Here is a 16964-nt window from a genome sequence, read left to right on the forward strand (position 1 = left end):
CATCTTGAACCTAACCTAACCGGTCTTATTTGACCCTGAACTCAAATATGAATTATATATTTAAAATGTAACATGTATAACTGATCGACAACTGGCAAATCGAAAATATTAAATCCAAGTGCCAGTTGACAATGTTGACATTTTAGCAATGTCAAAAGTATGATTTTTATTTTATATTCAAAAGTTTTTACTAAACAATATACATACAGATCAATGCATGCAACTATACTCCTACATATAATAATATATTAATATACATTATTCATATTTCATATTACAATGATACGTCAACCGTTAATTTTGTTTACTTATATTAACTGTTAATAATCTATATATTCACTATTACCAATTTAACTATCAAAAAGCGATATGATAGTGCATGGACTACTGTTAAATAAAAAAAATGCATTTAAAAAACTCCCGATTAAAATATCTGAAAAGACAATAGCATTTCTCTAGTCATTGCTAAAGTCGGGACCAAAATATGTATGCGTATAGTTTGCCATTTATTTTAAAGTGTGTTAAAAAACCTAATACCGTATACATTTTTTTAAACAAAACTCAAATTGAAACGAAAATAATATTCAAACGTTTTATTTTATTTTTTTGTTACAAAAACGCAGTCACGTACACATTTTTGCTTCATAATAATAGCTTGTTCCACAGGAATGGGATCAGCAACCGTTTTCGTTACGAATTGTCCATACTCATTAGAATATAATAAGTCATAAGTAGTAAACTGGCGGAAACCACGGAATCGAATAAAATAGTACAACGCTAATAATATTTGACGGTGAACAAATCTATATATAATTGTAATTATATTACAAGTACGGTAACAAAACTCTTATAATTTATATACACTTTAGTATTATAAACAACCAGCTATTACTGCAGGGTGAGTCTTAAACTAATGAAAATATACGTAGACATAAGACATAATGTTTCTATAAACTTTTCACTGTTTATATTATGTTTTTCGCAATGTATTGCGTATTTCAATATCTCAATAATGCATAATATATTTTAGTAAATAATGAAAACTAAAATCTGTATCTACACTAGTGACGATTAACTTGTAATTTTCAAATTAAATTTGAATTTTGAATTGAAATTTTAAATCATCGAAGTGAAGGTTTTCCTGAAAATGTCTTCAATGTACATATTAGGGAAGGTGGGGAAGTGTTTGACTGTTTTATTATTTATGTCTAGAAGATTTAATAAATGAAGATAACTTCATAGTTCTTCTATGGATGCGGATTGATATCTTTGTTATTACAATATCTAATAAATCACATATGTAATATATTAATACATATTTATAAGGTTTTTTTTAATGTGAATTGTTAATTGATTGATTTTTATAAAAATGTTGATGTATCTCAATTAAAATTCAAACCAGTAGTTTCTAAGATATTAAAATTGGGATACTAAAATTAATATATTAAGCTATTATAAGGATAATAGTGATAGTCCTTTAAGATGGTTTTACAAAAATATAAATTATTTATGTATTCCTAAATAATAGGGTGATTTTTATTTGAAAAAACATTGTTTCACTCATAAAATAGATTTAAAAATCTAATCAGTTATTAAAATATGATCTTATAATAGTAGAACTTGAAAAAATTCATTACCTATAAGAAAAAAATGGGGCTGAGCATACATGGTTAATAACCTTAATAATGTTTAGGTACATTTAAAGTTTCGACTGGAGATAATAACATGGGCGGAGAAGTAATAACCCGTTATTAACGCATTTACACATATTATTGTCATTGGCGACGACCTTAAGACTGAAATTTAAAAAAATATATTTTGCAAATATTCTCGACCAACACATATTATTATATAGCATATAGGGTTATCAGCGAACAATGTAGTGTACCTACGTCGGAAGAATTGTTTTAGAAAAATATATAATATTCTTGTCCGGAGAATTTAAAGTAAAATGTTTAGGCGGGGCAGTGGCAGAACAAAAATGATGACAGATTTACGTCAAGGCGGTGCGTTGTAGCGAAGTCGTCACTATGGCAATGCTAAGCGCGAACGAGTGCAGCTGCGCGTCTTGCGCCCGTCCGCATAGACCGGTTGTGGCCGCCGCGCGCGTAGATACATTACACCGCCGTCGTAGCGTCGTCGACGTGATGGCGGGCGGGCGGGCGGGTCCGAGCCGGCCAGATCTCGTGCGTCGCGCGGGACGGCAGTGGGGTGGATCCGTCAACGACCACGGCGCGTACCTATTATAATAGTAGGGGTCACGATCGCGTTCGTCGGCTCCGGCGCAGAACACCACCAGAACACCAGCCATCCGAAGTCCAAGCCGGTCGTTGACTCCTCCGCGCGCGCGTTACGTTGCTCTTGTCGAAAACACACGTAATTGTCGTCGCCGCAGCCGCCGTAAAGTTTTTGCGAAAAAAAAATTGAAAAATATAAAATAAAAACAACCTGTATATCGGTGTTGGCCGCGTGCGTGTGCACCGCACGACGACGATCCGCCGCGTGGCCGCGAAACGGAAAACACGCGCGACCGCGCGACCGTATACGACAGCCGCGCGTAGCGCAGTAGCAATTGGTCATCCACCGCGCGCGTATATACACGGGACATGACCGCTATAGCAGCCGTCGTCCAGCCTGACCGCTCGTAACCGCGGCCGCGCTATAACCGCCAAACTACACCGACCACGCTCTCTTCACTGCAAACGCCGCCGATACAGTAGCCGCAGCAGCTATCGTCACCGGCGCACCGTCGTCATCACGTCGAGTCGCAATCGCCACCACCATGATCACCGCAGGAAAAGCCGTTTCTCGTCACCATCACTGGTCGTCGTCGTTCAAGGTAAAGTCGGAAATCGTCGTATTGCCGTTGAGACAAGTATAGTTATAACTATTATAACTATCTACCGTAGTACCGTACCTATGTTTACCAACCATGTCGGGGCCGTTTTTAAGGCTGCAAGAGGGCGTGAGTGCTATAGGGGTGACAATTTAAGGACTTGATACTTAACATTATTTACTAAATACCTAAGTACAAATTGAAAAAGATAGAGAAAAAATTATGATAAAAATTATCTTCAAGTATATTGGTTTCGAAACCCGACGAAAAAATATACGTTTTTATGTAATCTATTTATTTTTGTATTTTATTAATTGACTCAATTCGATGTTGTTACACATATTTTCACTTGATTTTCACTTGACCATAAGTTCTTAAACCAAAAACTAATTTTGATTATAGTGTTTATATAAAATTAAACAAGAATATTATAAATATTAAAAATAAATGCATAAGCGTTAAGAATTAAATTTTAAACATTTGATATAGGTGTTAGGTTTAGGTATAGGTATAGGTGGTCTACATAGCTAATAATATATACTTTAAACACACGATTGGTTCTGTTGTAAACTGTTCTCTTATATATAAATAATTTGTCTTTACGTTTAATATTGAATTTATAATTGAAACAATAATTGGTTATATTTGTGTAGTACCTACACTATTGTATATTTATAAAAAAGGACTACGCAGTTATACCGGTATGTTGAGTATAAAAAGTAAATATAACCAAAATATATGTATGTAAATTAGATATTGAAATGTATGCACGTGTTTAGCAAATATTATATGATATATACTTACATACACATTAGACAAAAAGTGTAAATATAACAACAGACAGTAATTCAATTATAATAATAATATATTTTGATATTTTGTATAAAATATACATTATGATTGATTATTTTAATACCTATAAGATGTTTAATAATATAGATATATAATCGCGTTATGTGCAAACGTTCCAAATAATAATAAAGAGACTCAAATTTAATAGAAACTTCAAATCGTCACACTATTGATTTAGATGATTATAGATAAATATAATCAAAATGAGTACAATAGAATCGAGGTCTAACGAAATTTAAATCTTACTTAAATCTAATACCCATTGAATTCGTTCTAAGTAATCGAATGTATTGAGGCAAATGTGTCGATTGTCGATTGATAATAATCGTAAACAATAAACAATCAATTGTTTGAGTGTATTCTTCAAATCATTTCTAACTCATTATCATTCATCATATTATATGCGTTTAACATTTACCTTATTTCGATGTATGTATATATTATATATTTATATATATATAAACATTGTATATGGATGTAGGTAATTGTATCTAAGTATACATTTTCAATCCACTTGGTAATTTACTTCAATCGTTTCTTATTTTCATCTACAGTTAAATTTCATCGGGTATTAAAGTGTTTAATTTTTTTACAATATGATATTGATGGTTTTGTAAATGAATGGCATATTTATTGAGATAATAATGTACATTATGAATATTTCTGCAACTCTAAGATTTTATTGTAATTACTAATTATTTATATCATAGCCCATAAGTACCAACCATTAACCAATATAAATTAAACAACTATATACAAAAAAATAACTTGATAACTGAAATATTTCTCGTTCAGACAAAATAATTATTGAAAAAAAGTTTATGTAATTTGCATTACGCGCTTCAAAATGGACAATTTAAACATTTTAATCACTAAGTAGTGAATATTCGTATAGAAAGGAATAGCTAATAAAGATTTTTAAGTTTAAAATAAATACATATACGATTTGGGTAGGGACACTGAAACAATCTTAGTTATTTGTATTTGTGTGGAATTCGACGTTATATTCAATCATCAATCAGTTATACGTACCTACACAACTATAGATACATAATATATACACACAAATGCTCTTCGTGAAATTCACTGTAGACGAACACGATTGAGATATAATAAATAATAATCATATTCAGATCTGAATGAGACGTATTTTCCACTGACAGCCATATTCTTATTCGTACATAACAATAATATAAGTATATATAGGTGGCCAGGATACCCCCGACGCAGTCCCGTAAACGATAATCGATATTCCATGTAACTCTTTTTAAGTGTTGGATGGCTCTATGAGGGGTTATAACGAGTTATTTCTTTTGTGATCCTGATTAACGACGAACAAGATCCTAATTGGTTGTCGGTCACGCACGTTTGTCATGAGTCGAAGCAAATATATATATATATAGCTGACGATGCCTATGATGAAGAAATAGTAAAGAACCATTTTTTTAAAAGAAAAAAAAGTAATCCTAACTAAATTATTTAGCATCGTTCATGTAGAAAAACGGCTGGGAAACAAAAACACTGCAAGTTCAATGACTGCAGCACGAATGACCGCAGGAATCCGCGCGGACCGCAATGTCCGTATAAACGTGCGTCACGCGTGACTCGGGAACAATTACGATTACTGTTCGTTTAAAAGTTCCATTCATATCGGCGGCGGTGGATACCGTATAAGATAGATTTCGTATCTTGTAAGAATATTATACCTATCTATATACTGCAGTGTCCCCGAAACAATATTTATTTATTCTTTTTATTTTTGAAAAATCAACACAGACCGGTTCTCATGAGCCCCCGTAAATATTTCCGGTGCGTCATCCAAGGAAAAAAAATAGCGCATAAACATATGCGTGAAGTTATAATGCGATAAGAAAAAAAATCCTAACGGAAATTATTATTTACTTACAATATACAAAAACTACAATAATTATAAGTTACTCGCACTGCACACTGTATAAATATATTATACTATATACAATATAAGGATGGAATTATTATAATAATGACTACATATCTACTTATAAAGGTTATTACTCACGACGAGTTTGTCACAGTCGACAACTTGTTTTCGAACTATTATTTTTATGATTTAGGAATATTATTAAATTATGTACGCGTTATATATTATAATAAAGCTATATTTTATGCTACCTATGCGAAAATAATTTTTAAAAACCTTATGTATTAGGTATATCGTGCAGTATATAAGATATAAAATGTCATTAGCATTATATCTGTATAGTTCATCGTTCACAAAACATACAACGGCTATTATAATTTAGTATATAAAATACAATGTAATGTGTATATACTATATACAAGATGTACGGGCATGTTGCAGAGATTATACGAACTGATGTTTGTATGTAGCTAACGAACTCGTTGTCTCGTTAACGTTGTTATACCTATACAAACTTACAAACTTGACTTTTATGCATTGGACAACATATATTCCGTAGGTAGAGATTTATAAGAAATATATACATTCAATTTAAATGGAATAATGTCAAAATATACTTTGATAGTCCGATACATGTATATATAGTCATACGACAAATAATTTGACATCAATTCGATCCATTATATGAAAATATAAAATTGAAGAATTTGAAGGTTACACTTGCTCATTATCGTGATTCGTTATGTGACTACAACGAGTACATAAACGAAATCGAGTCAATTTTTTTAACCCGTTGAAGGTTTTCATATCAGTTTTGTGGATGTTTTCGTTTTCGATAATCTGAGTGAGCTGTTCGCTGTGTTGTTCATATAGGTTCGTCGGGTTATTGCCCAATATGATATACGGAATTAAATGGATTTATAAAATTAAAAATGTTAATAATGTGAGTCATAAAAAAATATCCCAAATAAATTTATTTTATATATTTTGATCGGAAATGGTAAAAAGTTGTTACCTATAAAATTATTGTTACCTACAAGCATTGATTAAATGGGAAGCACGTCTACAGGATCCATTCACGAGTAGCTATTCCATCATGTGCAGACTATATTATCAGTGCTAATAATATAATAATAAAAGCTTTCGGGACGATGTTTGGTTGGATGATTTGCAATTTGTAGCATAAAATAATACGAAAAGAGAAACCACTAACCTGCAGTATATAAGCATATTTATAAATATCGTGTGGACAAATGTATGTATTATAATATACACTAGTTGCTGTATTAAAAAAACAACGGGATACCTATAAAACACAATAAATAATAAGCTACTGTATAGGTTAGTGTGTTTTTTGTATTGACGTGACTATATGAATATATAGTTATAATAATTATTAATATACAACGGTTTGAAATATCATCGAGGGATACTGTATAAGGTTTAATTGAACTAGTTAATGCAGTACATTTCAGCTTATTTCGAATAAAGGCGAGAGTAGATTCCACTTATATGGATATAATGTTATTTATACATGTAAAATAGATTGAAAACACAAACACGGCGCCAACAGAATCTAATATTATAATATACCACTTAAACACACTTAGCTGATAGACAATACTATACAAATAGTTAACTGTGTGAAACTTAGATACGTCAACGCTTAAAATGTAGGTACCCTGCAGATTAACATTATCACATTAATGTGTGACGGTCAATAATGTATGTGTTATTTTAAAAATCATACACGAGGCGGACAACGACCGATTTATTTTATTTATTTTTAGTTCCTATACGTGTTTTATTGTAACTATATAATCCAAGCTCGCTGCCAATTTTCCTGCGAGACATTCTTCTGTGAACCATTTCTACAGGTGTGATGATGCGTTTGGTACCGCAAGATTTGTCAAACAGTGGGTATTAATTGAAATGATACTCTATAATAAATCTATAGGTGTATAATGTAGTTCTATATGTATTATAACATATATTGTCAAACTAGACAATAACATAACACTCCCTACACCACTTCGTCGATGACCGATAAACCCATCAAATTGTCATGAGAGTTATATTATTGCAATGCAATATAATATTAGACCTCGACGTATGTGTTACACGCGTTACACGTATACATGGTACCTTCCAACCTGTGTGATTTTAAATTATAAAGCCATTAGCTTTTTTTCTTCTACACAGAAAGTCAGAACCTATAAAACTTATATGGAAACTAAATAGATTTTCACGTTGTATTACTTTTCCGTTATGTTTGTAACATACATAAAGGATGTATAGAACATAATATAAATCTATAAATTCTAATGTATTTATATTTTATATACGTTCATCATCGTGTATATGAAAACGATATATATTATGTATTTAGGTACCAGTGCCGCAACTATTGGTGTGCAAGGTGTGCAGACCGTTGGTCTTTTAAATTTTATACTTTTTAGCTCGTTTTAAGGTAACTATTGTCAATTGACTGTGTCTTTATTAATAGGAGAAAAGAATATTATTATCCATAATAATAGTTCTTGACAGTAGTTGACAGCTAACACTTCTAAGAAATAGAAGTATTCTGATGATAAAATTGTATTATCGTGAATATACATTTTTAACCACAAACCGTGATTATTTTCATTATGTTTACTGTTACTACTATCCATTGATCTATTAAGTATAAACTCCTTGTTATTATAAAATTGAACATTATTATCATGATTATGTGATCACTAAAAAAAGTAAAACAGAAATCTAACAGATCTAATTTGTAATTACCTAATAATATTAAGGTAACAATTTTAAATTAAAATATCGTTTTTAAAATGTAATTTTATTTTTTTAACCTCGTGATTTTTAAGAGTTTTTAATTTCTATAAATATTGTCAAACAACCAATTTTTATCCTGTTAATACTTCCTCCATAACGGGTAACAGTTAAATCCTCACGGGATACTCGTATAAAACTATTATAGTTACATGTATCTATTATTTATTTAATGCAATTATTAAAATTTAAATCAAGCCAATTATTTGTACTCTATGACCTTTGTATGCGAGTATACAAATTATGATTCAATCACATTGTAATTATATAGTATATGTATTATATATTAAATAAGAACACAAATTCAATGATCATAAAATACTATGTATTTTAATGCGAACTACTATTATATTCTGCAGTAACAGATATAGAGACAGTTATTGCTAAAAGATATTTATTGCCGCTACCGAAGCGAAAAATGTAATTGATGGATATATATTTTTGTCAGAATACCGTTTTGCAATAAATCCGAACTGCGCGATGAGAAAATAATTGTGTACATATTTTATGGCCTAACGGAGATATCTTTTAAGTCCTTATTAACTCTTACGCGAAAATAGTCGTATATTAGTGTATCTATTACCCGTTAAAAACGTTTTGATATCAGAAATTTACGAACAAATTTGTTACAGAACATAATTATACCGATACGATTGATATAAGTAATAGATATAGTAATATCTAGTAATAGTAATGACTCGTGCCTATTTTATTATGTCAGAGAAAATTCTCTATATATACATATAGACGTTTCACGTTATACTTACAATGGTTTAATATTTTACGCGTGATTATTCGGCAGTTACTACATGTCTACATAATATATAGATTAATTTACAAATCCGTTTTATTCATTCAATAATGCATTTATTAAAATTCTGAATTTGGAAATATGTATATCTATGGACCTAATTTTTAAATAGTTAGATTTTTTTGTGTCATTTAAGGAGTGTCTTGCGGACGGTACAAATTTCTATTTTTCAAATGAGAAGGAATTACAATTTTTACTGTAGTATGTTAAAAAGATAATTTTTTTGAAATCGTTTACATTTTTAAATCGAAATTTGAGTAGTTTTTTGAGTTGTTAAGCCTAATGTATTAAGGATAATAGTACATAGGCCTATAAATATGTGATGGATGCGCTATAATTATTTGAAAATTATAGAACCTAATATATAAATGTATTAAAATTGTATTATAGTTTGTTTAAATTGGGCAACTAATATTTATACATATTAAGTACCAGACTATATAATATTACATATGAACTATTAAGCTATATATATTGTATGTAAAACCATTATTGAAGACTATATAATTTTCCTAAGTATGTAAAGTAATGTGTAATCCTCAAAAACTACTCGTTCGAACTTCGATTTGATCGCGTCAAAAATTCAAGGAAGTCATTCGAGTACCTAACAATTATTATTAAAAAAAAAAAAGTTTTTACGGGATTCGTAGATTTCTTTGAAAATAATACGGTCTTTATAAGTGTAACTAGGAATTGGAAAAAATCTGAATTTGAATAGATGTATCACTGATACAATAAGTAGCACTGTACAGGATAAATGTGGCCGATGGGCGGGCATGCCCGACGGTAAATCACCCCGTACCTACATAATAATAGTCCCGTACTATATAAATTATAATGTGATGATGATAATGATGATGATGTACGAGACCGGCAAAATTTGTAATTCTCGTATAGAGAACTTACGGCGTGCCGCCGCCGACAGGCCCGGAATAAAACAATACGACAATAAACCATTATAATAATAGTAACTCGGCGATTACGTCGTCGTGAGGATTTGGGTCAATGGGTCTCGGGCGCGATCGCCGTGAATCATCGACGAAATATCTGCCGCCGACAGCTGGAGTCCGTGCGTGGTATACGAATGGCCGATTGACGAACGTCGTCGTGGCTTCATAAAGCCGGTTCAAAAATGTGGGTTATCCCGCGATATCTGTACACCCGATCGCCGCCCAATCGCGTGTGGGATACGCGTGCACAAGTCTCCGGCGACGGCGGCGGCGGCGCGGCGATCCCGTTACGGTCGGGGCCCCACGACGATCGCACACGTCTTGCGCGCGCGGTGTGTCACGTTTTTCACTGCGTTCGAAGTCGTCGTGTACCCTACCCATAATAATAATAATAATAATGTAAGATTCATACGTAGCGGTCAAGGTTACACACCGTCGTCGTGTACAGCTGGTGTAAACGTTCGTTCCGAAGTGACTAGCATGTGTATTGTCGGAATTATATTATTATTATATTGTTATTATGCGATACGCACAATACTACTACTATATATATATATATATAAGTCTATAAACATATAAAATATATTATTTAAATTGCGTTCACGTGGTTTTTATTTTTTACGTTTCATCACTCGGCGGCTCGGCTGCGGGCAAAAGAAATAATAATATGTCCTAGTCACCGCAGTCTGTAGGCGTCACTGACATCAATGCAACAATCGAAAATGTATCGATTTTTTACAATAATATGATACATATAATATATTATTTATTATAACGGATATGGAATACTTGCCAATCGGAAATGGAAAATGAAAAAAAAAAATGAAAATAACGTACAGCGTCAACGTAATAAATTCGTGTATACCGTTACATGGTGACTTTTTTTATATTTTTATTTCCTCCTCGACTTATTATAAACACATTACACACACCACTGTATTACAATATAACTATTATAAATGTATATATGTATTTGGTCCAGATATTACACAAACACACACACGCGCATGCATGTACAGTACGCACATATATATGTATATTATTCACGCACGAATATTGCCGGAAGAAGCGCCGCCGCGACTGATGGTTTCTAATTACACGATTAATTACAAAAGTTTCTTTGAAACTATACAATATATAAACAGTATAGTAGGTCAATAGTCTTTTCATTATCCAAATATGATTTAAATTAATAAAGACGCGAAGCGATGTTTTTTCATCCATTTCTCATATTATATAATATATTGATATATAATAATTATAATTATAATGATAATAATAATTATAAATTATTAGGATTATGTTATAGTTTATATATTATTTCGTATTTGCATATTATATATTTATTACTGTCGATTGACATATTTAAATATTAATTAGTTGTAACTGTTTAATATTTTGTACTACGTTTGTAATTCATTGTTCTACAAACTATCATAGGAATTTTCTGCAAATATACATTTTAATTTTTATTAAATCGTTTATACTGTTTTTTTATAATCTTACGAAGTATAAAAAAAAATACAATACAATTTCAATACAGATAGTGAAATATTTGGAAAAAATAGTTGTACACTGCAATATTGTATCAAAATTACTTAAAAAATAAAAACAAGTTATTGAAGAATATCTTTAAATTTACAGAACTAGAATATAATAAATTCCGGACAATGAACTGCTTAAGTATTAGTTGGATTGTATAAAACCAGTTTATTATAATTATATAGCTAACAATTTGTTTATTTTATTTTTCTTCAAAACATTGAATAATTATAATTATAATTAATTAATTAATTAATACCTATATAGGTTCAACAATATAGTTTAAGCAAAATAATAAATTTATTGTCTTAAAAAAACGAAACAATTTTGAAAATGAATTTTATACGTTATACACATATTTCTTAGTTTACATTTATGGTGAATATATTCTATTATTGCGTGTTCTTTTGTAAATGTTTTATTCATAATTATTTCTTATCATTCTATATTATCTTTACAGTTGCTGCGTATAATTTATGTACTATCCCTGTGTAAATATACGTGGGCTGAACTTTGTGGCGGAAATGGTGAATCGCTGAAATACTTACGGGGCGACGCTCTCATCGATAATTTGGATTGCATCGGTCCCAATGGTAAACCGTATCCAGAGTAAGTACAAAATATGATTTTATAAAAAAAATGTATGCAACGATACAGTTAGAAAAATTGATAAAAAATTGACCCAATTTTTGAAACGTAATTTGTTGGTGTCATTGAACAATTCTATTATTAGTTTCCGTTTAATCGGAAATCACCGTAATTTTATACGTTCAATTCGTTTTTAAAATCATTTATTTATACAAACATTTACAGGTCAATAGTAGCCGGCACGTATAGACGCACTCACAACTGGGGATCTTCGAGGACAGGACGCGACGCTTTTCACTCTGACTCGAAACCCAGTCCCGAAACGGTACGGGAAACACTACTTAAAACCTATAAATTTAATAATCACAATGAAGATTACACGATCAGTAGAACTGGTAAGTGCTGTATTCACATCTATAATATTTGCTAAAAATTTAAAATATTTACATAAATAAACATATAACTCATATAAGTTTACAGTATATACTATAATAGTGCATACCTATTACAATATTACCTACACAATCTAACCTATATAATATATATATTGAAGGTTGTCTTATTTATTTGATTATTTTACAATTTATTTACAGTTCATTTTGACATAAGTCATTTTTTTTAATATTTATTTTAACTATCTGTAAAGCAATAAATTACAATTTTTATTATATTATATTTATTTAAATATGAAAACATTTATTTTATTTATTTTACATATATATTATTATATTTAGATTAAAATGATTAAATATATACATATTATATATGTATATGGAAAATAAAAAAAAATCGGATACAGTTATTTAGGTAGGTACTTATTTTCAGGCTTCTAACAGATACAATCTGATACTTGGCTTATATATTATTATTTGTATTATTATAATATGTTGACAAGATAATTGACATTATATTGTTCTGATTTTGTTTCTCACATTGTACGACCATTAAATTAAAGAGTAAAAAAATAGATAAAAACTAAATCGATATCATAAATAAATATAATAACTCTTGAACTAAATTTATCGGTCATATATATTATTTAGTTATTATAGTTATACAATATATACGCTTAACGCTATATGTAGTATGTAAAACATCAGATCATTTATTGGAAAAATAAACGTTTTTCGCATTATATACCTACTTGAACAACTGCGCAACGAATCGAGTTTTATTCGGATCTTTAACAAAATAAATATCTGTAAATTCAATAATGAAGTGTAAATAATTTTGTATCCTAGATAAAAATGGACAAATACTTCTATGTATATGGTATTTTATATTATATAGTATTATTAATTATTATTAAAATAATATAGTATTAAATAGTCAATAATACCTATATGTAATACTTTACTTATTGACAACATTTATGAAAATATTTTAATCATATTTTATGTTTATATAAACTACTTCAACTATCAAGGTTAGATTAAACTTATTTTGCTAAAAATGTTCAGGTATAATAGTAAACCACATTTGTTTATTAAATCGTATCCCATTCTATTTTTAAAAAATATTTTTAACTAGGTATTTTATTGTTTTTAAGTTATTATATTCGAAATGTTATTATTAAATTATTTGTTTATAGTTTAATAAAATTTAAAAAATATATATAAATTCTAAATATTCATATCACAAATAATAGTTTTAAATATGTGTGTATTTAATTCTCTTGTACTGCCAAAGTGCCACCCAGCATTACACCCGGTTAATGATTCAATGAAAATATATTATTTGTATTGATACCACGAAATACGGATCAACATAAATTCAATAGAGTGTTTTTCTAAGTAAATTATACGATTCACATAAAATATACGGTTTCAATAAAACATATTTTAGATGAATTACCTACAATTCCGGCAAAATATATATGATGGAAAAAATAAAATATGATTCTATATTTTACATTTACATTTTCATGTAACTTTTTAAATACTTCCGATACAATTATATCAATACAATATTATATTTAAACCGCATTTATAAAAACAAATTTCTCTCCAATATAATTATGAAAATTCATACATATCTACAAAGTTATTATTTTTATACACATGACGATTTCTATTCAGAAGATAAAATGCTAAACATAATATTATATTTAATAGCTGTTATGGGTGATCATAATACTATAATATACACATATATGTATAATTCACACATTTTTCTTTCGGAAATTCGCTTACTGATGACTGTATATTGGTGCTATTTACTCGTACCTCTAACACTTAAACAAAATACACTTTGATTATTTTTACTATTACACTACATGATGGTAATATATATAATATACGTTCGTGAATCGTGAATATTTGCAGTAACAATATTATAATCTAATACGTATAATAAATTAACCATAGTTTATGATTTTTCAGCCCGAGAATATGGATCAACACCAGCTGCTAATCGTGAACTATGCCAAACACCGAACAGGCTGTGCCGCACCAGATACAATACAACTGCGCCCATGTACGGTGTATCGCTGACGTCTGGTCAACCCGTGACTATCGTTCAAAAATTTCCGGATCTATTACAGCAAGTCGTTTATGAAGTTTGCGAGTAAGTGCGCTAACTATATTATATTAAACGCGAAGTACCTATTGCATCCACTGTTAAGCACATGCGTGTTCGTCTCGTCATTATTGTTTTTTTTATATACACGAAATCAATTATTTTATAAACAATATACGTTTCCACTGTTGTTTATTTGCAATGTATGCTAATTTGTGAAAATGTGTATATTACATATTTACATTATAAATTATAATATAACGTATAAATACGAACACAGTTTGTCTTATCGCACAAAACCCACCTGTTAACTTTTAATCTAACCGGACAATTTTTTTTTTATATTATAGATCAAACGAGTGCGACATGGTTAGAGGAGAGTGCACACAAACATATGTACCATACTTGTTCCTGGTAATACCTTTGGGGCCGGTGACGCTAACCGGTCAGGACTACGTGCTCGTGGAAAGCGGATGCGTATGCAAACCAAAGGGCTCCAGGTCCACCGCACACGAACTGGTGTCTACTATTCCGGCAATGCCACGTCCGTAGAGTGTGGTTTATGTGTACACAAAGGATAACAGCCGTTTAAAAGTCATCGTATTGAAGAAATGTACCTCGCCGTTTATACTATATTTATATCATAATATATTATATATTATTGTCGTGTACAATATAGTCCATGTTATTGTATATAATATATTTTATACAATAATAAAATACCGTATCATGTTACTGTACAGTAATATAGAACCAAAACTAATTTAGTCATGAGAATCGTTCGAAAAGACCAAACGCCTCATTAACCCCATGACGTAACACACCCCCTATACATATACTGTATTTTTCATATATAATATATCTATTTACTCGAATATAAATACTACTTACAGTGGCGTCACGAATTTTTTTTTTTTATTGTTTCAGTTATGTTCACTCGTTTATCCCTAAAAACTCAACGCCTATATAGGTACATGACGTAGATTATTTAGTATTAAGTCTATACACTCACCTAAAAAACTATATGCAGGGGTAACTATAGCCTGTGTATAACCCCCCGTCGGATAAAAAATTCTCATGACGCAACTGTATATTTTAATATTTTATATACGTAGGTACGGGATATATTTTATTGTTATAGTGATGAAATTAAAAAACATGATTATTATTTATATAATATAATGCTCAACTTATGCATTGGCGCCAAATATTTTTAAACGCATAAACTATATTTATTTTATAATACTACTGTATTCAGTTTGCCTTATTACTGTATAGTCAATATTTTACTTGAACAGGTTTATATTGTACGATTTTTTTTTAAATTTATGTGATACTGTAATAATGATAAATTCATTTAATATGTAAAATAATAAATTAAGTTAATTAATAATATTAAGATAAATAATCTAAAATTTAAATATATATTATTATTTTTTACCAAAGTATATCTTGAATTATTAAAGATAATATACTATTAACATTTCAACTGACCAAAAATCAGATTCAATTATCTACATAATATAAATGATAAACAATTTTTTTTAATTGTATAAGCTTGTAAAATACTTGGTGAAAACAAAATCCGTAATAACATTGATTATAGAGTAGACTATAGTATGCTATAATCACTATAGAATAGTCTATTCTATAATCAATGGTACCTATAGTAGTATATATATAATAGTAATATTGTAATAGAGACAATTAATAGTTTAAACATAAGGTGTAAGCACATGCATACCTAAAGATTTTGACGATTATACACATTACACAGTATATTACATGTGTACAAATTATATGCTCAATAATCTGAAGAAATGGACAGGGTCTACAAAAATATCTTACTTGCGCGCATTTATGTAATTTGTAAATATATATAAAACTATAAAAGTAGTTAATTTTATAGGTATAGTAAATAAAATTGTACAGTAGGTGCTTTTTGTAATTTATTATTAATGAATTATTTATATTAAATTTTATGTGTAAGCAAATAAAAATAAAATGATACTTAATAAAATTGTTTGTATTTTGTATAAATTATTTTTTGTTATACTAATAAATAATAATATTCAGGTAAAACTTTTTATTTACCTATCCGGACAAGATAATATATTTGTCAATAATTTTTAAATC

The 16964-nt window shown here is 29.6% G+C and overlaps 1 protein-coding gene across 1 annotated transcript; it reads left to right on the forward strand.

Moving 5' to 3' along the window:
• Positions 1-2278: 2278 nt before the first annotated feature.
• Positions 2279-16848, forward strand: LOC132932392 (uncharacterized). The gene is made up of 5 exons (XM_060998753.1): positions 2279-2839; positions 12184-12332; positions 12537-12706; positions 14693-14876; positions 15179-16848. Exons 1-5 carry the CDS (start codon positions 2783-2785, stop codon positions 15378-15380), a joined length of 762 nt encoding a protein of 253 aa, XP_060854736.1. The 5' UTR covers positions 2279-2782; the 3' UTR covers positions 15381-16848.
• Positions 16849-16964: the final 116 nt, after the last annotated feature.

Source organism: Rhopalosiphum padi, chromosome 1 (assembly GCF_020882245.1).
Source record: "Rhopalosiphum padi isolate XX-2018 chromosome 1, ASM2088224v1, whole genome shotgun sequence".
In the NCBI taxonomy this organism is placed as follows: domain Eukaryota; kingdom Metazoa; phylum Arthropoda; class Insecta; order Hemiptera; family Aphididae; genus Rhopalosiphum; species Rhopalosiphum padi.

Bases quoted from the DNA above. Each gene is read 5' to 3' on its own strand.
- LOC132932392 (XM_060998753.1), top strand. From the start codon at position 2,783: ATGATCACCGCAGGAAAAGCCGTTTCTCGTCACCATCACTGGTCGTCG. The intron at 12,707-14,692 runs GTAAGTGCTGTA...ATGATTTTTCAG, and splicing joins TTACACGATCAGTAGAACTG to CCCGAGAATATGGATCAACA. The intron at 14,877-15,178 runs GTAAGTGCGCTA...TTTATATTATAG, and splicing joins GTCGTTTATGAAGTTTGCGA to ATCAAACGAGTGCGACATGG.